Genomic DNA, 23,205 nt, shown 5'->3' with positions numbered 1-23,205 from the left:
TTTCTCTATGGCCACATAGCAACCAAAGTGCCAGTTTGAGGGGGGCACACACACCACCCTCCTAAAACTGCTGCCCCATCTTCCTTACACAAAACTTGGTCTCCCAGCAACTGCGCAGGCAGCGTCACTTCCTCTCCCCCTCAGGCTAGCGGTTCAGGAACAAGGGCTGCAGACGCACTATTCAGGGCTGCTGCTGCTTTCTTGCGGCCTACTGGAGGAGCACACGGGGAAGCTCAGCTGGGGATGCAGCATGGCCGCGGCGCTGACCGAGCCGGTTCCCAGCAATAGTTGCAGCGTGGAAGCAGCTGCAGGTGCTGGCGGAGGAAACAGCAGCAGCAGCAGCCGCAGCCGGCACGAGAAGAGCTTGGGGCTCCTCACCACGAAGTTTGTGTCCCTCCTGCAGGAGGCCAAGGACAGCGTGCTCGACCTGAAAGCGGTGCGAACGGGAGAGCTAGCGTTCAGCGGGAGGCCTGAACTTGGGGCAGAGGAACCCCAGAAATCAGGCTGGTGTCAGGGCTTGGGGGATCCAGTGGGAGAATCTCTGGAATGGGATCTCAAGGGAGGAGAAGACGATGCGGCTGGCGGGGACTGAACGCTAGATCTGCTTTTGTTTGCATCTTTCACTTGAATCTTTCGAGGCATGAGTAACTTCTGGTGCCCTGAACTTTAGAGTTCTTTCAGTGTCTCTGTACTTGGGATCTTTAGAACCAGTGGGATTTTAAATCTTTTGGGTGGGGGAAGCAATAGGTGTAGCTGTGTGGGAGAAGCCTGGCTTGTACAGTGCATGGGCTTTATCTGTGCGAACTTTACAGGTTCACTCTTTTAATTTAAATGCACTAACCAGTTGTGCTGTGTTCGTGCATTTGTGGTGTGCTTCATGTGTACTATGGTGATTTATCTCGTAGGTTGTCTTATTTTTTTTTAAATTTTATTAGATTTATATCCTGCCCTTCCATAATGGGCTCAGGGTGACTGATAAAAACACAACATCAGATCACAAAACTTAAAAACAAATACTATACAATAAAATAATCGATTGAAATTATATAATCAGTAAGCAATAACATTGCTAGTACTATCCCAAGATCTTGTCAGGGATGGTGCTCATGATGTTTATACAATAATGTCGGCTAAGATTATCAGTTCTGTGGCGATTTGACAGCTGTCTCCCATATTACTCACTAAATGCAAGGTGGAATAATTCAGTCTTGCAAACCCTGCAGAACTGTGAGAGGCCCCACAGAGCTCTGATGTTATCTGGGAGCAAATTCCGCCATGGAACTGCCACGGAGAAGGCCCTGGCCTTGGTGGTAGTCATCTGGGCTTCCTTTGACCCAGGAATCGCGCTCTGGGGCACATGTGGGGAAAGGCGGTCCTGAAGGCATACAGGTCTCAGGCCATATAGGGCTTTAAAGGTTAAGACCAGCCCCTTGAAACAAATCCGGAATTCCACAGGCAGCCAATGCAGTGTTTTCAGCGCAGGTTGAATATGCTCCTGTATAGGTAGCTATAATAGCAACCTGGCCACCACATTCTGCATGAGAGAGCCAGTTTGGTGTAGTGGTGAAGTGTGCAGACTCTTATCTGGGAGAACCGGGTTTGATTCCCCACTCCTCCACTTGCACCTGCTGGAATGGCCTTGGGTCAGCCATAGCTCTGGCAGAGGTTGTCCTTGAAAGGGCAGTTGCTGTGAGAGCCCTCTCAGCCCCACCCACCTCACAGGGTATCTGTTGTGGGAGGGAAGGTAAAGGAGATTGTGAGCCGCTCTGAGACTCTTCGGAGTGGAGGGCGGGATATAAATCCAATATCATCCAATATCATCATCATGAGCTGCAACTTTCGGATTTGAGACAAGGGCAGCCCAATTTAAAGGGCATTACAGTAGTCTATTCTCAAAGTGACAATAGCATGGATCACAGTCGCCAAATCACTGCATTTCTTCCAGAAAATAAACGGCAGCATGAATCCTAGGCTTACTTTATGTTTCTGTAAATTCTTCTTCTTGGCCGTAACTTAAATCAGAACCTGTGCCTCTTATCTCTCTCTTCAACCTGTGTAAAAGCTCTAGTATATTCTATGTAGCACATAAGAGACCTTATGAAGTAAGCCTTGGATTCATGTTATTTTCTGGATGAAATACAGCTATTTAAAGTCTTGTAGTGCTTACTGGTCAATTTCACCACCAGCTGGAAATTCAAGCGGTTGCTTCAAATCGCAAGGCGGAAGAGTGGAGATTCCAGGATGAGCTATCTTCATTATTTGGCATTGCAATTTGAGGACTTTATAAAATTGTTTTTGGACTTTAACAATCTATGGAATGAGTTTGTGAATGTGTATTGTACTTTGTGTATCAGTCTATGAATACAATAGAATACATGTTAGAAATAATTGAAAGGTTCCTTTAAGAGATTTTTTACTCACATTTTTTGTGCTTGTATATCCCACCTGGAGAATGGCAACCCTAATAATTTATACACCTTTCTCCCCAGTGGAGATTTTGTCATTAGACTGAAGGCTGGTATCAATTCTGACAGTAGGACATAGCTTATAGGCCTGGATTTGTCATCTTATTGCATTAATAATCATGTCATTTTCCAAGCAAATATAATTCTTATAGCATGACATGCCTTAGACAGTGTCCCCCCCCCCTTTTTTTTTCCTTTGCAGTTTTCCAGTTCCATAATCCTGGCCTTGTTGCATAGTTCATTGGATATTTTTGCTATCTGATTGATTTTTTAAAAGAAATGTTTTGTACCCTGTCTTGAATCTCAGCAAGAAAGGATGGTTATAAATGAAGTATATAAAATAGCTAGGCATCACCTATGTTTGGTGATATGGCTGAGTCACTTAGTTCAGGACTTCCCAAAGTGTTAGTCTCCTAATTAATTCTGATTAGAAAGCATTTAGAAGTGTATTTGATGAAATGCACTATTAACATTAGTGTATTTCAAATGTATAAAATCCATGTATATTATTATTTTAATATGTATACTGTTGTGATTGCATGTTTCACTGTCTTAATCACTTGCTGAACTTCATGTGAATTGTCTGTAATTGCACATAGGTTATAAAATTTGGAATAGGAGGAGCTATGAAAGTGCAGTATAGAAAGTGAGCATAGTCTGCTGCTTCCTTGACTGCTCAATTCCCACACTACATTGTGGAAATGTATGTATTTTATAGTACTGGAATGTGACTACACAGTGTAATTTGGAAAGGGAGCTTTATGTGACTATACAGGTATTGGTTTCCTTAAGCAGTCTAATTGTAGCCTTCAATTTTTTTTTGAACAGTCAGGAGTCTCATTTCAGCTATCCCAAAAATCTGGAGATTGTGTCCAAATAGAATGTGAAAAATAATGACTAATCAACATGATACTTCGCAAATGCATAAAACTTCAGGGAGAAAAGTTAATTTGTAGGTATTTTTAATACGATATGAGGAAATATAGCTTTCACACTGCAGATAAGTTTCTTAGCCTTTTCCCTGTTTGTTTAGTAGCTGGACCTATGCTGGAATTAAACAGATAGAAGTTTGATTCTACAAGTAGCAATGTGGGGCTGGGGTATATAGAGGAGGAAGCCTTACTTTTTTATTTTATTAACAATTAACTTTTTTTTTTTGCTGATACTTACCCTGAGTCTATGCACATAAACAAGATCAAAATTACTCCAAATATGGCTTATGGACCACCAGCAGGGTATACTTAGAGACCTATGGAATGGAGAATCTACCACTGATTTATTTATTTTTTGTTACTAGAAAATGCATTTCTCAGGTTTAAGAATAATCAAAGCTTCTGTCCCTTTGTTTAGGGTTCAATAAGCAAAAAGTGTTTAGAGTGTTGCTTTATGATCCAGTATGAAAATGAAATCTGTTTTGTCTGTACTGGCAAAACAAATAGTCAAGGCAGCCTGCTTGGTTGCCAAGAGTCCTGGGCCCATGCCAGTGGAAAAGTGTGAGGTTTGGGGCTTAGGCTGCTAATCACGTTGTCAGTTAGTTGCATGATGAACTCTTCTGCTGTGGCTTTCAGCCCCATTAGGCGTGCAGTAAGACAGAGTGAGAGCATGGCTCTTCCATTTTCCATTTTAACTTTTCTATTCCTTGTCTTCAGCACTCAGGAAGCCCATGATTATCTCTCACAGGTGATACCATCTACTGAAGTCCTGTCTGAACCATCTCCCTTTGTATTGTGGCTCTGTGGCAAGCCTGACTTATTTCAGACAAGCACACAATAGAAGTCCACTTCCATAAAATGAAAGTAAGCCCACAGAGGGCTTTCTTGTTCTTGAGAATACTCATCAGCACTTAAATACAAGTACCTTTTTAAAGGGATTTCTCAAGTCATGATCCTTGTGCACTGCCCTGCTCAACACAGCCAGAGAAAGAGAGTGGACTCTCAGGAATAGCATAGAGTAGATCTTCAGAGGGAGAGGGAACTGGTGGAAATTAGTGCAGCCATATATATGAGTACTGGAACCATTTTTTAAATGAAACAAGCACTGGGTTTATCTTCGTTACGCTGTTGTTGTCAACCACCTCAAAGTGACATTTCTGAAGTCACATATTTTTAAGAGAATAACCTGCCATTGTATTTCTATCCTTGCTCATTAAAAGTATGCCAACTTTTTTCCTGTGCCACTGCATGTCTTGTTCTCTCCCCCCTTCCCACATGCTGATTCATGCATGGCTAACTCCAAAAGAACTTATTCCCTTGCTGTGGACAGCTGGGGAATTCTCTGGGTGTGTTTTGAAAAGGTCATTCTTGATAGACAGTTTGTTTGAATGTGATGGTCCTTGTCTCACTCCAGAAAAAGAGAAGGTGGTCGAAGACATCTAACTGCACATCTGTGCCTATGGCAAGTGGAAGATTTCCCTTTTAGATTAGTGATTAGTATTCCCTAGGATGGTTGTGCAGCTTCAATGAAGCTGTTTAAAGAGTCTCCCCTTTTGCCCTTCATCTGCATTTATTGTTCTTTATCTCTGTTCTGTTAACCAGGCTGCTGATACTCTTGCAGTGAGACAAAAAAGGAGGATTTATGATATCACCAATGTGCTGGAAGGGATAGATCTAATTGAAAAAAAGTCAAAGAACAGCATCCAGTGGAAGTAAGACAACTTCTTTATTTTAGCACAAAATACAGAAAATTAATTAGACCTGTTTCTTTTGAGCTGGAACAGTTAGACATTTTGGTATGTGAAAAGATATGTCAATGATGGCAAAGTTCTGTATCTTGGGTACCACTGTTGCTGGTTTCTTTTTGTGTTTTCATTTTAAGAAAATTACTCAAGAGCTGGAAGTGTATTTGCCACAGACAGATTCCTTCCCTGGAAGTCAGGCTGTATAGTAATGATAATAAGAGATTCACAGTTATGTGGCGCATTCTTTCAATGTACCCAGATCTTTCCATTAAAAAACTAAAAAAAAAACAACTGCAGTGATTTTGGGTTTTCTTGGAAAATTTGAATAGCTAAAACTTTTGGGATTTTTTTTTGGTGTGATTCAAATATAACTTATCAGTTTAGCAAAAGAAGATAAATATACCATGCACAAGCTTGAATGATGTACAAGAACTGGGGTTTGTCTATATTTCATATTATGCTTTTCGCCCGTTCAGTATGATTGCTCTGCAGCACAACAGCCCTGACAACTACAAATAAACAGACTTGCAATGATGAAAATTTTCCATGGAAAAAATACAGCATCAGAAAATTTTGCATTACAGAAGGGCTAGATCTAATTGGAAAATTTTGTGCCCTGCTTCACTGAAGAGATATGATAATAGAGTGTAGATTATCTTTGCCTTTTGCAGTTTTGAAAATAATGGTTTTGTTGTTGTTGCAAGTGAAGTTGTCATCAGACCTCTTATCATATTTTGATATGTGTTAGGATTGACAAAGTCTTAGAGGTCAGGGCTAACCTATGGGCTGTCAGTGGGCCATCTTGAATATATATTGTTTAATTTCAGTCCAGTTTCCTAAACTTCAGGTATCTTTAATACATATGAATGGATGAAACTGCCTTATACCAAATCAGACCATTGGCTCATCGGTCAGTATCAACTATTCAGCCTCACAGTAGCTCTCCAGGGTCTCAAGTAGAGGTCTTTTGCATCACCTACTTGCCTAACCTTTTAGCTGGAGATGCCAGGGATTGAATTTGGGACCTTCTGCACCCCAAGCAGAGTTTCTACCTTTGAGCCATGGCCCATCCTCTAGTGCTTGCAAAACCTATTTAATCTTGGAGAATGAAGCACTTCAGCATGAAATGTGAGTATGGCAGGTCACAAAAAAGGGGAATATTGGGACCATTGGCCTTCCATGCGACCTTTTATGCATGTGGAAAACCTGAAGCACAGAGGAGTTGACCGGATGTAGCAGCTAATTTCCCATTTAGTAAGATTGGGTGGACCATAAGGAGGAGAGCCATATGAGGGAGCTAGTGGGCTGTTTTGAGGACCACAAATGGATGTACAATTAAATGTTGGTGGTGCAACATGGAAAGCTTTTGCAACTTATTTTTATAGCACTATCTATTGGTTATTCCACCCTGCAGAATGCAAGGACTTGTTCTGTGTAATCCACTTTGAGCCCTGTTGAGGAAGATGGACTCAGTTTTACAGTTACCTATCTCATTTGCCTTTTTGATACTAGTTACTTCCCTGCTCCACTTTATTGCTAGCAAAGGAGATAAGCAAATAAATGTGTACAAGTTTAAGTAACACAGAAGAATAGTAGTTGAAGCATGAACATAGTATTTTCTAAGCTGCTGTTACTGTTAAATAAGAAAATGAGGCTGTAGCTGTGAAAGTTAATGCCTCTCTGGTATTCTGTTGAAGTAGTAGAAACAAGGAGCTCATAGACGTTGTTCCAGTTAGTATCTTTCCATATAGAATCAAAATGTCATTGTACTTCAACTCAGGGCATACTATTCAAACCTAATGCCTCACCCTCACTATAATAATGTTCATTTTTTTTAAAGGAAAAAGTATTGCTTTGTCCCTTGCTTAAATACTATGACTGGGGCTGATGGGAGTTGTAAGCAAAAAACATCTGGAGATCTACCGTTGGCCACCCCTGCATGAAATTAATAGACTGAATTCTATGCACTGGTGAAAATGATTTTTTTTTCACATTACCCCTCCTGTGGTAGCCCCTTTTGATCTCTCCCCAATGGTAGGAGCTGGGGAATCCATGTGGAAAATAAGCCCTATAGCACAGGTGGGGAGAGAAGTGGCAAAATTGCATTCCCTGTCTCTTTGTTGGTAATGTTTATGCTAGTGATAACTGCTGCTGTGAAATGCGGAGAGGGTCACTTACATGCTCCCATTTGAGATCAGGGCCTTGCAGGACCTGTTACAGTTCTGCAGGGCCTGTAATAGCTGTCCCGACCCCGCTAGGGGAGGACGGGATATAAATTAGATAAAATAAAATTAATAAAATAAATAAATATGGAGCTGTTCTGCCAGGCCTTTGGCTGAGGCGACGGACATCCGGGCTTTCCCTGCAACGCAGAGATGTGTTCAGTGATTAAACATCTAGTGACTCCTCTAGATGAGTTTCTCATTATAGCATCATCTACAAGGCAATCATATTTAGTCATCTGATGCCCTAACAAAAACAGTTTTTAAACTGTTTTAAACCTCTTGTAACTATTTTAACCTAATTATTTGTATATTACAGTCACTACATTTGCTGAATTGACTTGTGTAATCCTCCCTGAGCCCATCTGCAGGAAGGACAGGATATAAATAAAACAAAATAAATAATAAATAAATTACACCAGTTGCATGCTCGCACTGCAGTTACCCATGTTGTGTGATGTTTTGTCCATATGAGTTGCCCAGCCGACTGACATTACGTCTTAAGGCTGATAGGGGAAGGCAGGAAGGAAGCCACCCTCCTGGAACCTTCTGCTGGAGGTGTGTAAGATTCAGCCCATAACCTTCTTACTATGCTATTTTAATCCTTTTGATTCCACATTGTTCATTTATAATAGTATTGCATTTTTGTGTTTCTTTTAAAGAGGTGTAAGTGCTGGCTGCAATACAAAGGAAATTGTAGATCGATTAAGGTATCTTGAGGCAGAGATTGAAGATCTGGAACTAAAAGAAAAAGAGCTGGATCAGCAGAAATTGTGGTTACAGCAAAGCATTAAAAATGTTAAAGAAGACTCCACAAATAAAAGATATCCTTTAAACGTATGCTGTGTAATTCTTAGAAAATGGCATTACCGGGAAAAAATCCTTTAGTAAAACTAAACACACAGAAAAAGGAAGCTGGATTACTTGAGATAATGTGATGGTTAGTTTCTTAACTGGTAGTTAAGAGATTTTTTTGCCCGCATCTCATAGAAGCTTTCAGAAAAACTGCCAGGCTGCTGGAAGTAAATGTTAAAGACAGATTTGTCCAGGAATATGAGAAAAATACACTATGTTGCAGCAACAACAAAGAAATAGACAGCTTTAAAATGAGATTAGGTAGATTCATAGAGGATAGATCCATCAGTGATTGAGGGGAACCTCCATTTTCAGAGCCAGTCAGCCTCTGAATCCCAGTGCCAGGAGCCAACATCAGGGGAAGATCTTGGCCCCTGTGCCCTGGTGTTGGCCCTCCAGAGGAACCAGTTGGGCACAGGATGCTGGACTAAATGGACCACTGGTCAGATCCAGCAGGACCCTTCTTATGTTCTTAAAGGTCATTGATAGATCATAATTGGCCTAAGAGGTCTCTGTCAAAACTAGTATAATAGAGAAGTTCTATTTGTTTCCTTCACTGTCCAGTAATGGAAAGGAAGATTTTTTTTTCCACAACAACCATTAACAGTGCAATTCTTGGCAGAGCTACTCCATTCCAGGCTTACAAACTTCAATGAGCTTACGCTGGGGTAACTCTGCATGGAATCTCACTGTAAGTTATACGGGTATTTAAACCATGCTGTTTGATTCAGTGGTTTAGGCCATGCCAGAAAAATCATTCAAACAAATCTACTCTCTGACTTTTAAGGAGCACTCTGAAGTAATAATAATAGTTCTTCGACAGCGGCCGCGTGGCACAGAGTGGTAAAGCAACAGTACTGCAGTACTGTGGTCTGAACTCTCTGCTCACGACCTGAGTTCTATTCCGGCGAAAGCTGGATTCAGGTAGCCGGCCCAAGGTTGACTCAGCCTTCCATCCTTCCGAGATCAGTCAAATGAGTAGCCAGCTTGCTGGGGGAGAAGTGTAAAAGACTAGGGAAGGCAATGGCAAACCACCCCGTAAAAATCTCTGCTGTGAAAACGTTGTGAAAGCAACGTCACCCCAGAGTCGGAAACGACTGGTGCTTGCACAGCGGACCTTTCCTTTCCTTTCCTTTCCTGAAGTTCCACTAGTTTATTTTGAAAATCATTAACTTCATTTATATACCACCTTTCTCACTGAGACTTGAGATGGATTACAAAATATGAAAAGCAATTTAGTCAGATAGCGAAGCCCTACAATAATGCAGTAGGAATGGGATTACAGAGACTAGAAAACAATGTAAATAAAAGCCGCCCAAGGCAACAAAAATGTCTAAGTCATGGCATTCCTAAATGGAGGTAGGGGACATTGCAGTAAAGGAAGAGAGGTGATACATACAATAAACACTGCAACATTCTGCAGTATTAACCTTACAGAAGCAACCTGCTGAGCTGTTTCACTGTACTACTGTCCTAATCCCTTTGTAAAAAATGTTCCTGAAGATTTCAGTTTTGCCTTTGACACAGGCCACTTTTTCATATATCACTCACAAAGATATTTGTGACTGTTTCAATGGTAAGTTAGTGAAAGACTTAGTGCATTGTAAATGTCATTTGGGGAAAGCCAGTTGTGTTTGATGCTAGAACACTGTAGCTATGTTGGTTAGTACCACTCTAATCACTTAGCTGGTGACTAAAACAGAATCTGAGCTAGTTCTGTCAGAACTTATTTTCAGAGATAGAAGGACCCCTGTCTTGCTGTAAACAATCTTCAGAAACTGTTTAGTGGAGGACTAGTTTCTTCCACTCAGATCTGTCATGTTGTACTTTGTTTTAAATCAGACCATTCCTTTAAACAGAAGAGCTAGAACCAGTAGCCAGATGACTGCTCTGTGAGAAAGGATAGCCAAGAAGAAGGCAGCTCTAGCTTGGAATTGGGGAAGATCAAGTTGGTAGATCACAGAAAAGAAATGCCAAAATTAAGATTCCACAGGAGTTATCTTTCTAAAAGTATGCATTGTATTTATAGGCAATATAGACTGAACAGTATCCATGTTTGTGTTTTGTTGCATGATATTATATTTGCTTGGAAAATGATATGTTGAGTGATACAACTTTTCCGACAAATGAAAATGAAAGGGAATTCAGTAGATTTTATGTTCTGGCACACCTTACATGGTTAAATGCATGCAGTTAAAATGTTACAATTACTCCATAATCAGGGGATACACTGCTAGCAATTCAGGCACCTTCCGGCACACAGTTAGAAGTACCTGTACCTCATCTGGTATGTATGAGAAGCTATTTTAATGATGTTGATGTAATAAAAAAATGGGTTGTGTCCTGCATATCTGTTCAGCTGGCAGGAGCCCCTCATGAAGGAAAGGCTCTTTTTGCTGAAGGAAAACACTTTTACTAGCAGAATGCATCTGTAGGATCTAGCCTGTGATGCTGGTGCCAAGTAGTGCCAGGGTTTTGATTTCTGAGCTGTTTAAAAATTAGGGTTTACAATAACGTGAAAGAGTATGTATAGTTCTTTTTACATTCCACAGTAATCTTTTTCATGTTTATCTGGAATTAAAGACATTTCATTACTGAATAAAGTAATTAATTTCATTACTGAATTTTCCATTAAATTATTAATAATGAACTAAATCATTGCTGATGATGACTGTTCCATCAACTTATGTTTGATCATAACAAGATTCAATGGCAAAATTGGAAAAGAATAGGAAGATTGATTTTTGTTTTCATTTAATTAATCTAAAATATATATTAGCAGCCTTTCTTCCTTACAGAACTCAGGGCGATTTGCAATATTAATAACGTACACAAAATTTTATTACAGATAATATGGATAGGACTTAAACCACCATAACACGGTACCCCCCAGTCAAGGCTGGCCCACCCACTATGCAAACTAGACATTTGCCGAGGGCACCGGTGGGGGGTGCTGAATTCGGTCCTTCCCCCCACCCGCCCCCTAGGCAAATCCCTATTTGTCTCCCCAGTCTCCTCCTCCCTCCCTTACCATTTCAATGCCTGGGAAGGGGCAGTGGAGCACTGGGCTCTCTGGGCTCCTTAAAGGCCACCCCTGGCCAGTCAGCTGATCGACAGGTAAAACGCGCTGGAAGTTTGCAGCTCTTAAGCTAGCCCTCTGGCACGATCAACATCAGTGTGGGGTTGAGGGGGCAGCAGCGGCGGGAAGGATGAGTGAGTCGCTGAAAGAGTGGCTGCTGCTGCTGCCTCCCCCCCCCTTCCTTTCCCCACAATCCACTGCCCCTTCCTGTGCATTGAAATTGTGAGGAAGGGAGGGAGGAAGTGTCACTGTGGAGGGGGGCAGAGCCGTGGAGTGGGGGTGGTGGGGCACCACAGAGGGGGCAGCAGGCAGCGAGGCTAGGGCCGGCCCTGCCCCCAGTCCCAGTGCTGAGAGGTGGCTTAGTAGGATACTATGGTCAATACTGTTGAAGGTCGCTGAGAGATCCAGCAGAACTAGCAGGATCACGTTCCCCTATCTAATTTTCAATAGAAATCATCAGCCAAAGTGACCGAAGCAGTCTGCTCCAAACCCTGGACTGAAGCCAGATGCAGAAAATCAGTCTTTTCTAAGAGCCTTTGAAGCAATCACCCACTCAAGCATCTTGACCAAGAGTGGAAGATGGGAGACTGGCCAGAAGTTCTCCAACATAGTAGACTTGAGGGAGTTTTTCCAAAACAGGTCTAATCACTGCCTCCTGGGAGGTACAATTTCCAGCCAAGAAAACATTTACCCCTTTACCACTCAGCATGTCCCCCTCTGGTAGTTTTTATCAGCCAGGAAGCGCCAGAGCAGGGGTGGTCAAACTTGTTTAACAGAAGAGCCACATAGAATAAACATCAGATGTTTGAGAGTCACAAGACACGATCATCAGATGCTTGAGAGCCGAGGGAGGTAGAGGTGGAAAGAAATCAACTTTAACTTTAAATGCATTCTCTGGCTTGGAGAAGTGATTTAAAGAGACAAATTCCTTCTCCAAGCTGGCAGAAGGGGTGGTGCGGGCTTCAAGAGCCATACAATGTGTGAAAGAGCCACATGTGGCTGCCAGGCCATAGTTTGGCCACCCCTGGGCCAGAGTCAATACAGATAGGTCTCATATCTTCAAGGATCTTGCCCTCATCCTTGGCTTCCACAAGCTGAAAGGTATCCATACAAATCAGACAAACAGGCACCAAAGGTACATTGTCTGGACATACATCCGCACCAGCATCTAACCTAGAGCAGATCTGAGTGTTTTGTCTGCAGGATAAGTAGCAAAATGATCAGAGTGGGCTGGCATGTGGTCAGAATCCAGTTCCCTGGGGCTGTGATGTAAAAGCCCCCAAACCACATGAAACAATTCAGCTGAACAATTACCTGCGGATGCAGTGGCATTGGAGAAATACTGCCTTTTTGCTGTCATCACTGCCACAGAATAGGCTGCCATATGGGCTCTATGCCATGTTTGCTGGTAAACTACGGAGACTGCTTGGCTCTGTCCACATGGGGCGAGGGCATTTAGAGGCTATTGTGTCAACAATCTGGGCCATTTCCCAATTCCAGAGAGTAATCAGGACCTTAGATTCAGTGGATAGCTGTGTTGATCTGAACCACTAGAACAAAGTTTGAGGCCAGTTCTATTCAATGAGCTTTTGTGTGCACAAACTTCCTTAGATACAATGAAATGGAATTTACCAGTCCATACGCACAGGCAGAGGGTGAGCAGTAAATTAGCATGCAATATAATTAAGGGTTTTCTATTCAGATTCAGGAATTACAAGCTTAGTTTATATAGTTACCATTTGCTTGGGTTCAATTCCAGGGGTGGGGAGTGGATGACATAGCAACATAGGACTTTGACAGATGCATCAGCAGCTATAGTGGGGAAATCCCCAAGCGCTGATAGAAAGCTATTGGGATTGATCAAGTGCTTGTGGTGGGTGCTCTTAATGGGTCTGTCACCCCTAAAGGTGTGAATTCAATGGACACAACCATTTCCACAGTGTTTTCTGTCTTTAATGCCCTGTAATAGTGTTGAATTTATTTTGCATGCTAAATGAATGGAACAGAGGGGAAAACCTCATCACACTTTCGGTCTGGATCTAAATAACAAATTGGACACAAAATAGCAGCTAGATGCTGTTCTACAGTTCTAAAAGTGTATGTAGTGTTATAAAAGAAAGATCCATGCTTTATGTATTTCATTTTTATGCTTCTGGCACAGTGCTTTAGCATAAACTAGTTATCAAATTCTTTAGGGATATCATTTTGCCTGCATTGCTATTTGGCTTAATGGCTACTTCTGTTTCCAGAAAGGATTGTACTTTTACATTTCAATGTTTTTTCTTCCTCAAGGGCCAGAAAAAATACCAGATCAATTTAAACAGTCACTCAGGACCTATCCATGTGTTGCTCATCAATAAAGAATCCAGTTCCTCTAAGCCAGTGGTTTTTCCAGTTCCTCCACCAGATGACCTCATTCAGCCTCCATCTCAAACTGTGGTTCCATTGACTTCCCCTAAACTGAACTCTCATCCTCAGAATTTACTAGAGGATAAATACATTAGTCTGGGTCAATCCCTTCCACAGACACCAGTTACAGGTAGGTGTGGAGACATTCCCCTTCAAAAGATTAGCTGGAAAGAATAATAGAGAACAGCAGTAGTGGATATCAGCACTCAGTAGATTAGATACTTTGGGGGCACGTCTATGGATGCAATGATTTCCACCTACGGAATGCAATTTTGCTCAAAACGTGCAGTATGGAAAGAAATTTCTAAGACAGTCTGCAGCATTAGATATATGTATATTGTAGACATCAACATGTTTTCAATAACATGTCTTGTTTAAATGTAAATAATTTTGCCAACAACAGATGTTATATGTTTAACAGTAAAACTTTTGAGTTCATCATTTTCAATGTTATACAGTTTTACACAAATATGCTTATCTTCTTGCCTGTGACCTGCCTCTTTTGGATCAAATAATACTTACTAAATAATTTGGCTTTTTTACCTTCCAACTCCCCCCACCATACCTCTCTGATGACAAAAGGTAACATACATTTGCTAAGGTAACACAGGGTGCAACCACTCACACCTTTATCAAGTATTGGCTATATTGCATTTTTTAAACAGAAAAGCAAGATATTAAGTCCATAATTTTATATGCAAAGTTTCCATAGAATGAATATAACATATTTTAAGTTGTTAAATCAGTAAAGTAAGTTTAGGCTTGATAGGAAACTAAGTATTCATACATTTCAGTTTCCTTGTAATCCCACCCCCTCCCCCCCCAAAAGTATTTTTCTGCAACTTCAAAATTCCCAGAATTTTTACGTCTCTCACTTTACAAATGGCTCATTGCTAAATGCTGATATGCCCTGCATCACAAAAGCTATGGTAATGAATCGTCTGGCTATCAAAAAAGGTATGGTAAAATGTTCAAAGCTTAGGGATACAATTTGTTTTCTAATTTTAACTGTGTATTGTTATAGATAGTTCTCAACAGAATGCAACACCTGAACTTCTTTATGCAAGCATTCCAGATTCTGAGCTGTATGACAGTCTTGTAACAGAAACCACACCAAGCTCAAATACCTGTCAGCCCTTCCTTCCACTGGATGTCAATAGTATCCTCAAGCCCAGCTTACTTGATATAGCAAAAATAGATGAGCCTGAAGGTGAACTAAATCTTGCTTTTTATGGGATTTGGGAGGTGGTGGATTAATAGTGTCCTGAAGTGTTGAACATCACTGGAAAACAGTATTTAATGAAAAGTGATAATTTGCTTTTGTGTTTGTAGGCATAATTACCAGTGATATCATCGATGAACTGATGTCCTCTGATGGTAAATTCTTCATATTTCTGTTAATGTGAGATGACTCAGGCTCACCTTACAAATGCTCCTCCACAGTCCAATAGTAACCTCATACTTTCCAGTTCTCCCTGGTGTTTGAATGAAGATTCACTGAATTGGCCAGGTCTTACCTTTTTTCCTCCATGTCTTCTATCCTCTCCACAACAAAGTGGTATTTGAAATGCTTCTAGCCTATCCTCACTGATGGGGTGCCACTGGCTAGTACTTGAATAGTGGCATACTGAAGCAGGATCAAGCCCTAATTTAGTTTTCTTTTAAATTTTTCATTCACTGCTATAGAAACACTCAGTTTACCTGTTAGTAATTGAACACACATAAAACTGCCTTATATTGAATCAGACGCTTGGTCCCTCAAAGTCAGTACTGTCCACTCAGACTGGCAGTGGCTCTCTAGGGTAGAGATGTCAAGCATATGACCCCCGGGCCAGAACCCACCATCCCTCCAAGGTTTTTAATCCATCCTGTGGGTACTGTGTACCCCCGCAACCCCCTCCCCCAGTTAAAAATGTACATCCAATTACTATTGGGGTTGGCAGTAAGATCAGCAGCTACATGACTGGTTTTTTCCTGGTGGCTGTGATAACCTACTTCTTTCCCCACACAAATCCCACCCCCTCGATACTCAGGTCCGCCTCCCCCTCACGTCACTACTTCGGGTCTGTATGTGTGCAAAAGTGTGTTTGCGTCCACAGGCATCTTAAGACCGATGAGGTTTTCTTTTAAGATATGAGCTGGGTCTGTTTCCTCCACCTGTCCCTCCCCTCCCCTGTCTCTTTTGTGCAAAGCTAAAGCTGAGTCTAGTGGCATCTAAATACCAATGATATTTTTTCCAAAATATGAGCTGTGTCTGCTTCCTTCTCTCATCCCTCTTCCCCCCCTGCACACTTCTTGTGTGTGCAAAGCTAAGGCTGAGTTCAGGAGCACCTAAAGACCGATGACTATTTTGAATTATTACAACACAGAATTATCACATTTGTTCATTTGCCTTCTTAGGATGGCAGCTTGAGATTCCCAAAGAAAAACTAAGACTGGATCATCTGATTTTTTTTTATTTGAATGCAGTTGCAAAGGGCATCGTTTTATTGGAGAAATGGCGCCAGAGCAGGTGTTGATTCCTTGCACTAAGCCTTTTCACTCATCCTTTTCCTCTCTACACAGAAATAGTATATTTCCCACAGTGGGAGAGGGAGAAAGAGCTCTTCAAGGATAGGTGGGCAAAAATGGGGTTTAAAATAAGACTGAAGGGAAGCAGTACAGGAGAAGGTAAAAGATTCCTTACCCTTGCAGATTTGCTGCATGACATGTTGTTTGACCCTTATCCTTGTGGCATCTCTGTGACAGTTTTATGGAGAGATTTCTTGCTCAAGGTAACCAGTGTTTCTTAAATTGAATCCTAGAACACCAACACTCACAATGACTGCATCTAAGGCAAGCCACTTATCTAATTGATTTCACCAGTTCATCAAATTCCATAGAAAGGTAATTTAGGAAGTTAGTTTACATATCTCTTCAGTTCATGCCCCTGAGGGAAGACTTCGTGCCTTGATCATTCATTTAAAGTTTGTCTTTGTTGAAGAGAAATAAAGGGTGGTTTCTTTTTCTAAAAAAAAATACACAGCTAAACTGACATCTCATTAGGGCAACAAAAAAGTCACATCATTACAAACACCTCCTTTAAGGGAGGAAAAAAGGTAACTATGATCCCTTGAATCATATGCACTGGCAAAACTAGCATTTAAATAGCATGCAGTTGCTGCATGCAACAGTATAGGTCTTTCACAGACCAATACACCTGAACCCAATTGCAGGAAGGGTGGGATAGAAATGGAATCTAATAAATAAATAACCATACTCGAGCACCTGCAGAAATACGATTGAGGTAAGAGAATAGTTCAGAGCACTCAAACTGATACTGCCCCAGAAGTGGCTTTCATTTGAAGGTACAGGATTCCAGTTACACCTGTGCTTTTTGTTCTGTAGTGTTTCCACTGTTGCGGCTGTCTCCTACTCCTGGTGATGACTACAGCTTCAACTTGGATGACAACGAAGGAATCTATGATCTCTTTGATGTGCAGATACTGAACTATTAGATTCAATGCAACCATAGTGCCTCATCTACCTCCTCTAACTGTGTAAGATTGTAGACTGTTTCATAACACACAATAATGAATGTGTAGACTGTTTCATAACACACACTTACAATAATGAATGTAAGGCTTTTATAACTCACCAACAGCAGATGTGCATTTCCCCCTTATTTTGTTATGCTAAGGAAATGCTAAACTCAATAAAATACAAGGGTTTTTTTACACAACATCACAGCGGTGCAAGTAGACTGAAAACTGGTTTCATCATTTTTTAGAAATCAGAATTTCGTAGCTCCCTTCTTTCTGTTAGTAAAATAATCTAGGCAGTGCTGCATTTTATTCATACCTTGCCATTTGGAAACCTTCAGCAATCATTCTAAAATTTTGGCAGGTTTTTGTTTTATTTTTCACTGCCAATTGTAAAATGAAGGGCATAAGCTAGGTAATGCTGCATTGGTCCACTGAATCCATTTTGTGGGGTGCCTTTTTATTAGCACTTTAAATTTCTCCTTTTCCCTCCCTGCCTCCACTTTTTAAAAAGTCTGACATTCCATATTCCTAGATTTAGGAAAACCATTTGTACATTGTATTGAAGAGTGTCAATGCCTGTATATAAACAAGATTCTTTAAAAATACAAAGTATACAACAATTTTGTTTGCTGATGTTAAATGGGGTACTGGAGTCCAAACACTTAATACTACAGATGAGACAATAAGTTGGTAGCAGCATCCACATTAGGTGGTTCTCTTTCTGGGGACTCTTGGATCTAAATTGAAAAGTGAAATTAAAAAACAGGCATTTTAAAAACAAAAAGTCACAGATTATAGATTGAATAATAATAATAGTTAATGAAGTTACCAGATGCCTTTTGGGTGGATCTGATGAAGCGGCTTTGGATAACTGCTTGACTTCTTTCTGTACTTGTGTAAATATCTTATTTACCATGGTAACCTTTTCATCATTCACTATATTGATCTTTGGGAAAAGAAGAAAAGACACACAACTTTTACACTTGAACATGAAAACAGCTTTAAGAGGTTCTAAATAGGAAACATTTATCTTATTGCTAACTCAATTGTTGATGTTGATGTTAGTGATGGCATGGTGTTTATTTCAGGTTTCATAAGATAAGATTATTTTAGATTGATTTTAGATTTTTATATTATGTAAATTTAATGGTAATTTTAAATGGTACTGAATGTATAATTGTTTTATTGTTTAACATGGCTTTTGCCACACTCTGTAAGCTGCCCTGAGCCTACCTCGGTGGGGAGGGCAGGGTATAAATAAAATTTTATTATTATTATTATTATTAACATTTAATATGACCTTTCTTACATTGGCAGACTTGTCAATTAATAGGTAAGGTGTTCAAGAGAATAAAAATGCAGGTTTGACGGATTGTGCATAAAACAGGTCCCCTAGTGCAGCAATTTCAGAGAGCTAAGAGGTAAAGAATGTCCCAGTGTAATGCAGAGTTTGACTGACAGGCTGCTGCCTCTTATCTTTGATTGGTCAGTGCCTGCTGAGGAGAACTTTAAGAGCAGCTGAGTGCTGAGGAAAAAGGTCTTTGGGGGCTGTTCGTCCTCTCTGATGAGTCAGTAGCCAGACAGTTGGTGTGTCTGTCAAAGGGAATCAGACAAAGTCACTTTTAAAGTGTGGGGAGACAACTCCTTGCCCTTACTGAATAGTACCAGAATCTGAGGAAAAGTTCAAAATATGAATATTAGCATAAGCATAAACCAGGGGTGAAAAACATTTATTCACAGTGTTAAGAACTGAGGATTAGGTTTGGCAGAAAGCATTGGTCAGTAAGTTGAAACTGCCAGTCTACCCAAACAGAAATGGAATATTGCTTCTAGGGAATGGAGGGCATTTTTTTTGGTTGTTCAGTGGGTTTAACTCTGAAAGCAGCCTTGGTTTGTGTAAAAAAAAAAAAGGTCTTAGATAATTCTAAAATTCAGTTTTGAGCATCTCTCCCAATTCCTGCATCAGGAAAAGAATCAAGTTCAATGGAAGGTGGGGAATCATCAGTACTTCACTACTTTGCCTGTTATGTAATAAGATAGATTCCATTAAACAAGCAAAGTGCTGACCAAGTATATCAGTGACCATGAAGAATTCAAAGATGTTCACTTGTACTAACCTTTTTCAGACTGGTTGTCACTGGCTTGGCTTTACTTTTTGCCTTTGTGATGTTTTTGTTGGCCACATGGAATACATTCTTCTGCTTCTGTCCTTTTCCTTTGCTCTTGCCCATTGCCTAAACGTTAAGAGTAAATCTTGTTTCTTGTTTTCTAAGGCTATACTGTCACTCAGCCATTCAGGAACAATTTTTTGTTGTTGCTGCAATAAGGAACGTATAAGAGCTCCTTGAATTGTTTGTGCAACTAAGGCCACAGGTGTATGCACACTTACTTGGAGTAAGCCTAGTTAAACCAAATGGTACTTATCAGCAAGTATGCACAAAATTATGTCTCCAAGCTGTTAGTTAGGTAAAGAACAGACATGAAAGCAATGGGTGTAAAAGTAAAAGCAATTTACTTTAGTTGATCAGCAAAATAAAAGCAGTCATTTGAAATCTCCTAGAAAAGTATGTCATAACAGGGCAAAAAAAATCATTCTCATAGGTCCTAATCACTGGGAGTCATAGCAAAAGCTGTATTTATTAATCCTAGTGTGGTGTTAGTGGTTAGAGTTGGACTAGGGTCTCAGAATCCCTAGTCTGCCATGGAAACTTGTTGGAAAAGTCACATACTTTCTGCCACATCTACTTTATAGGGGTTGTTGTGAGGATAAAATGATGTAAATTGCTTTGGGTCCCCACTGGAGAGAAGGGCAGGTATGAATGAAGTCAAATATATAAATAGCAATAGCCTTCATAAAACTACCCCATAAAGCAGGAGAGCATTATTCCCAAACTGATGGGGTTGGGATGAAATAGTGGTTTGCCTAATCCAAGAGACTGAGACAAGAATCTACAAATCATAGAACTACTAAAACTCAATCTAAAGTGATGTTCAACACTACATGACAAAACAATCACTGCCATTACAACGCAGATTCTTTTTTAAAGGCAAAAGATCCAGGTAGGCCATTACACAGTGGAAGCACTGTGCTTTTGTAGCCCTGGCTTCTTGTTAAACAGAGAAGATGCAAAGAAAGGGTAGGAAGAACGATGAGAGAAGGGAGTTCCTAAAACTCACAATCTCTAGACCTTTATTTGAACCAGGTGTGGCACGTTTCTGCTTCATAGTTAGACTGTGTATTTGTTTCTCCTTTACAACACGTATTCAGCCTTAACACTGGAAGTCCTCAAAGATATGTGCAGGTTAAAATTACGTTCCTACGAGCCATGTCAAACAACTAGGCAAGGACTACTCTCCATATTCAATCCAATGCAAACCTTTGGGGAAAGTTCACAAGGTCTGTAGGGCTGTTAAGCATACATAAGCGGTTAAAGCACCCTGCTGGATCAGCCCAAAGGTCCATCTAAGTGTAGCGTTTCCCAGCAGCCCACGGCAACGAAGGCTGGAGGCACAAACCCGCCTTCCACTGTTTGCGCTTAGCATCTTGTTTGCAGAGGCACACTGCCTCTGTACGCGGAGGTTCCATTTAGTTATCACGGCTAATGGCCGCCCATCGAAGTTGCTGGAGCAGCTTAGGGACGCTGTGATTCCGGAGAAGAAATAATAATCCCCACAGCCCATTACACTACGTGCAGTTTAAAGGGACGTCTTGCATCCTCCATTTAGCGGACTCCGTCCTCCCCACAGCCTCACTCTCATTCCCCGACTCCAAACTCACCCAACTCCCGAACTCTCCTATTGCTCCACGTGCGGCTGCGCAAGTGACTTCCGTCATCTGAATGCGTCTTCAAACGCAGAAAGTGGGAAGTCCCGGTCTAAGAAGCTCCGCCCCGTTGGGTATTTTGGAGCTGTTAAGTGCGTGATGCTCGGCCGTGATTGGGGAGTGTATTTATTACGGTTGTGCAGGGTTACTCGTGCGTAAACCCATTGAAATTATTGTGATACCAAAACGGCTGCGCTCCCATGGCGTGGAGGGGGGACTAGCTACTGGTGACAGTGACCGGCAACTTTTAACAGGGAGGGAGGGCCGCCCCGCGCAAAACAAGGCATGCCTCGTGGAGTGGGGGGACCCCAGGCCGTCGGTGGTTCCTGCTAAGGAATAAGAGCCAGGGGACACAACACTTCTGTGCACTTGTATCAAAATGCCAAGATGCATAACGGAATCAAGCATTTTGCGCCCAGATAGATTGGGACTGGAAGCAGACCAGTTAGCGCTGGTTAACCCTGGTTTGAAATAAGGAAAAGTCGGATCTACACGGATCTTCAGGAATTCAAATGATTTTTACACCATCATACTGTAGATCATGTTTGACTATAGGCAGCACCACAAAAATAACGCCTCCATGATTCGTGGCGTCACACCACTGCAAAAACGGTTCCAAAGCATGGATCCTCACGAATTCCTATTATTTTTATGCGGAAAAGAAATCAAAACATCATGCTGTAGACCATGTCTTAGACTATAGGCAACAACAGAGAAATCATGCCTCCACAAATTCTTGGCACAACAACAGTGGAAAAAAAACATGCTTCCAAAGCATGAATCCTCATGGATCCCTATGATTTTTTCTAAGGATCCCCCAAAAGTCACCATCAATTCTTATATCATGTCCATGGGCACAGTTTGCACCCCAGAAATCATGGATCCACAGGTTCATGGCAGCAGCACAGAGCAAAAACATGCTTTTGAAGCATGGATCCTCACAGATCCTTATGATTTCTGCATTGGGTCACTGGAAGCCCACCATACAATCACATATCCTGTCCATGGAGAGAGCTTGCACCACAGAAATCACACATCCACGGCTTTGTGGCGTCACCATAGAGCAAAAACATGGTTATGAAGCGCAGATCCTCATGATTTCTGCATTGAGTCACCCTGGGCTCGTTATCAAATCACACATCATGTCCATGGGTAGACCTTGCACCACAGAAATCACAGATCTATGGCTTCGTGGCAGCACCATGAAGCCAAAACAAGGTTTTGAAGCACCGATCCTCACGATTTTTGCTTCAGGCCACCTGAAGCTTACCATCCAATTGCATATTGTGTCCATGGGCTGAGATTACACCACAAAAATCGTGGACCCACGTCTTTGTGGCAACACCGTGGAGCGAAAACAGTGTGGAAGCATGGATCCTCATAATTTTTGCTTCGAGCCATCCAAACTTCACTATCCAATCCCATATCGTTTCCATGGGCAAAGCTTGCTCCACAAAGGAAAAAGGTAAAAGTCGGATCTACACGGATCTTCATGAATTCATATGATTTTTACATTGAAATGAAATAAAACCACTATTATTCTGTAGATCCTGTATAGACTATAGGCAGAACCACAAAAATCATTCTTCCACGGATTTATGGCACCTCACCAGTGCAAAAACAGCGTTCCAAAGCACGGATCCTCATGAATTCATGATTTTTTTACGGTGAAATGAAATCAAACCACCATCATGCTGTAGATTCTGTCTTAGACTATAGGCAGCACCATAAAAATCATACCTCCAGGAATCAGTGGTGCCACAACAGTGGAAAAAAAATGTTTCCAAAGCACAGATCCTCATGAATCCTCATGATTTTTGCTTTGGATCCCCTCTGGCTAACCATTCAATCACATATCATGTCCATGGGCAGAGGTTGCACCACAGAAATCTTGGATCCACGGCTACATGGCAGCACTATAGTCCGAAAACTTGGTTTTGAACCACAGATCCTCATGGATCCTTATGATTTTTGCTTTGAATGCCTCCAAGCCCACCATCCAATCATATATAATGTTCATGGGCACAGCTTACACCACGGAAATCATAGATCCACGGCAGCACCCTAGACCGAAAACTTGGTTTTGAACCACAGATCCTCATGGATCTTCATGATTTTTGCTTTGGGCCACCCCAAGCCCACCATCCAATC

At 41.3% G+C, this 23,205-nt stretch overlaps 2 protein-coding genes across 2 annotated transcripts; one reads left to right on the top strand and one right to left on the bottom strand.

Annotated features, from left to right (window-relative positions):
• Positions 1 to 152: 152 nt before the first annotated feature.
• Positions 153 to 17,243, top strand: E2F5 (E2F transcription factor 5). Its single transcript, XM_060243550.1, has 9 exons — positions 153 to 436; positions 5,000 to 5,109; positions 8,027 to 8,188; positions 9,752 to 9,795; positions 10,442 to 10,506; positions 13,591 to 13,837; positions 14,732 to 14,917; positions 15,040 to 15,084; positions 17,095 to 17,243. Exons 1-9 carry the CDS (start codon positions 251 to 253, stop codon positions 17,202 to 17,204), a joined length of 1,155 nt encoding a protein of 384 aa, XP_060099533.1. The 5' UTR covers positions 153 to 250; the 3' UTR covers positions 17,205 to 17,243.
• Positions 17,244 to 17,319: 76 nt separating this feature from the next.
• RBIS (ribosomal biogenesis factor) lies at positions 17,320 to 21,157 on the bottom strand. Its single transcript, XM_060243551.1, has 4 exons — positions 21,010 to 21,157; positions 19,349 to 19,465; positions 18,061 to 18,177; positions 17,320 to 17,968 (listed from the first exon to the last, which is right to left on the bottom strand). Exons 1-4 carry the CDS (start codon positions 21,064 to 21,066, stop codon positions 17,900 to 17,902), a joined length of 360 nt encoding a protein of 119 aa, XP_060099534.1. The 5' UTR covers positions 21,067 to 21,157; the 3' UTR covers positions 17,320 to 17,899.
• Between the last annotated feature and the right edge of the window lie 2,048 nt (positions 21,158 to 23,205).

Source organism: Heteronotia binoei, chromosome 7 (assembly GCF_032191835.1).
Source record: "Heteronotia binoei isolate CCM8104 ecotype False Entrance Well chromosome 7, APGP_CSIRO_Hbin_v1, whole genome shotgun sequence".
Lineage (NCBI taxonomy): Eukaryota > Metazoa > Chordata > Lepidosauria > Squamata > Gekkonidae > Heteronotia > Heteronotia binoei.
The sequence above is the reverse complement of the archived record's forward strand: the minus strand, read 5'-3'. Positions and strand labels throughout refer to the sequence as shown.

Coding starts and splice junctions, on each gene's coding strand:
- E2F5 (XM_060243550.1), top strand. CDS start 251: ATGGCCGCGGCGCTGACCGAGCCGGTTCCCAGCAATAGTTGCAGCGTG. Junction 10,507..13,590: donor AAGTACCTGTACCTCATCTG/GTATGTATGAGA, acceptor TTCTTCCTCAAG/GGCCAGAAAAAATACCAGAT. Junction 14,918..15,039: donor AAAAATAGATGAGCCTGAAG/GTGAACTAAATC, acceptor TTGTGTTTGTAG/GCATAATTACCAGTGATATC.
- RBIS (XM_060243551.1), bottom strand. CDS start 21,066: ATGACGGAAGTCACTTGCGCAGCCGCACGTGGAGCAATAGGAGAGTTC. Junction 19,466..21,009: donor TAGGAGAGTTCGGGAGTTGG/GTGAGTTTGGAG, acceptor CTTAACGTTTAG/GCAATGGGCAAGAGCAAAGG. Junction 18,178..19,348: donor TGACAACCAGTCTGAAAAAG/GTTAGTACAAGT, acceptor CTTTTCCCAAAG/ATCAATATAGTGAATGATGA.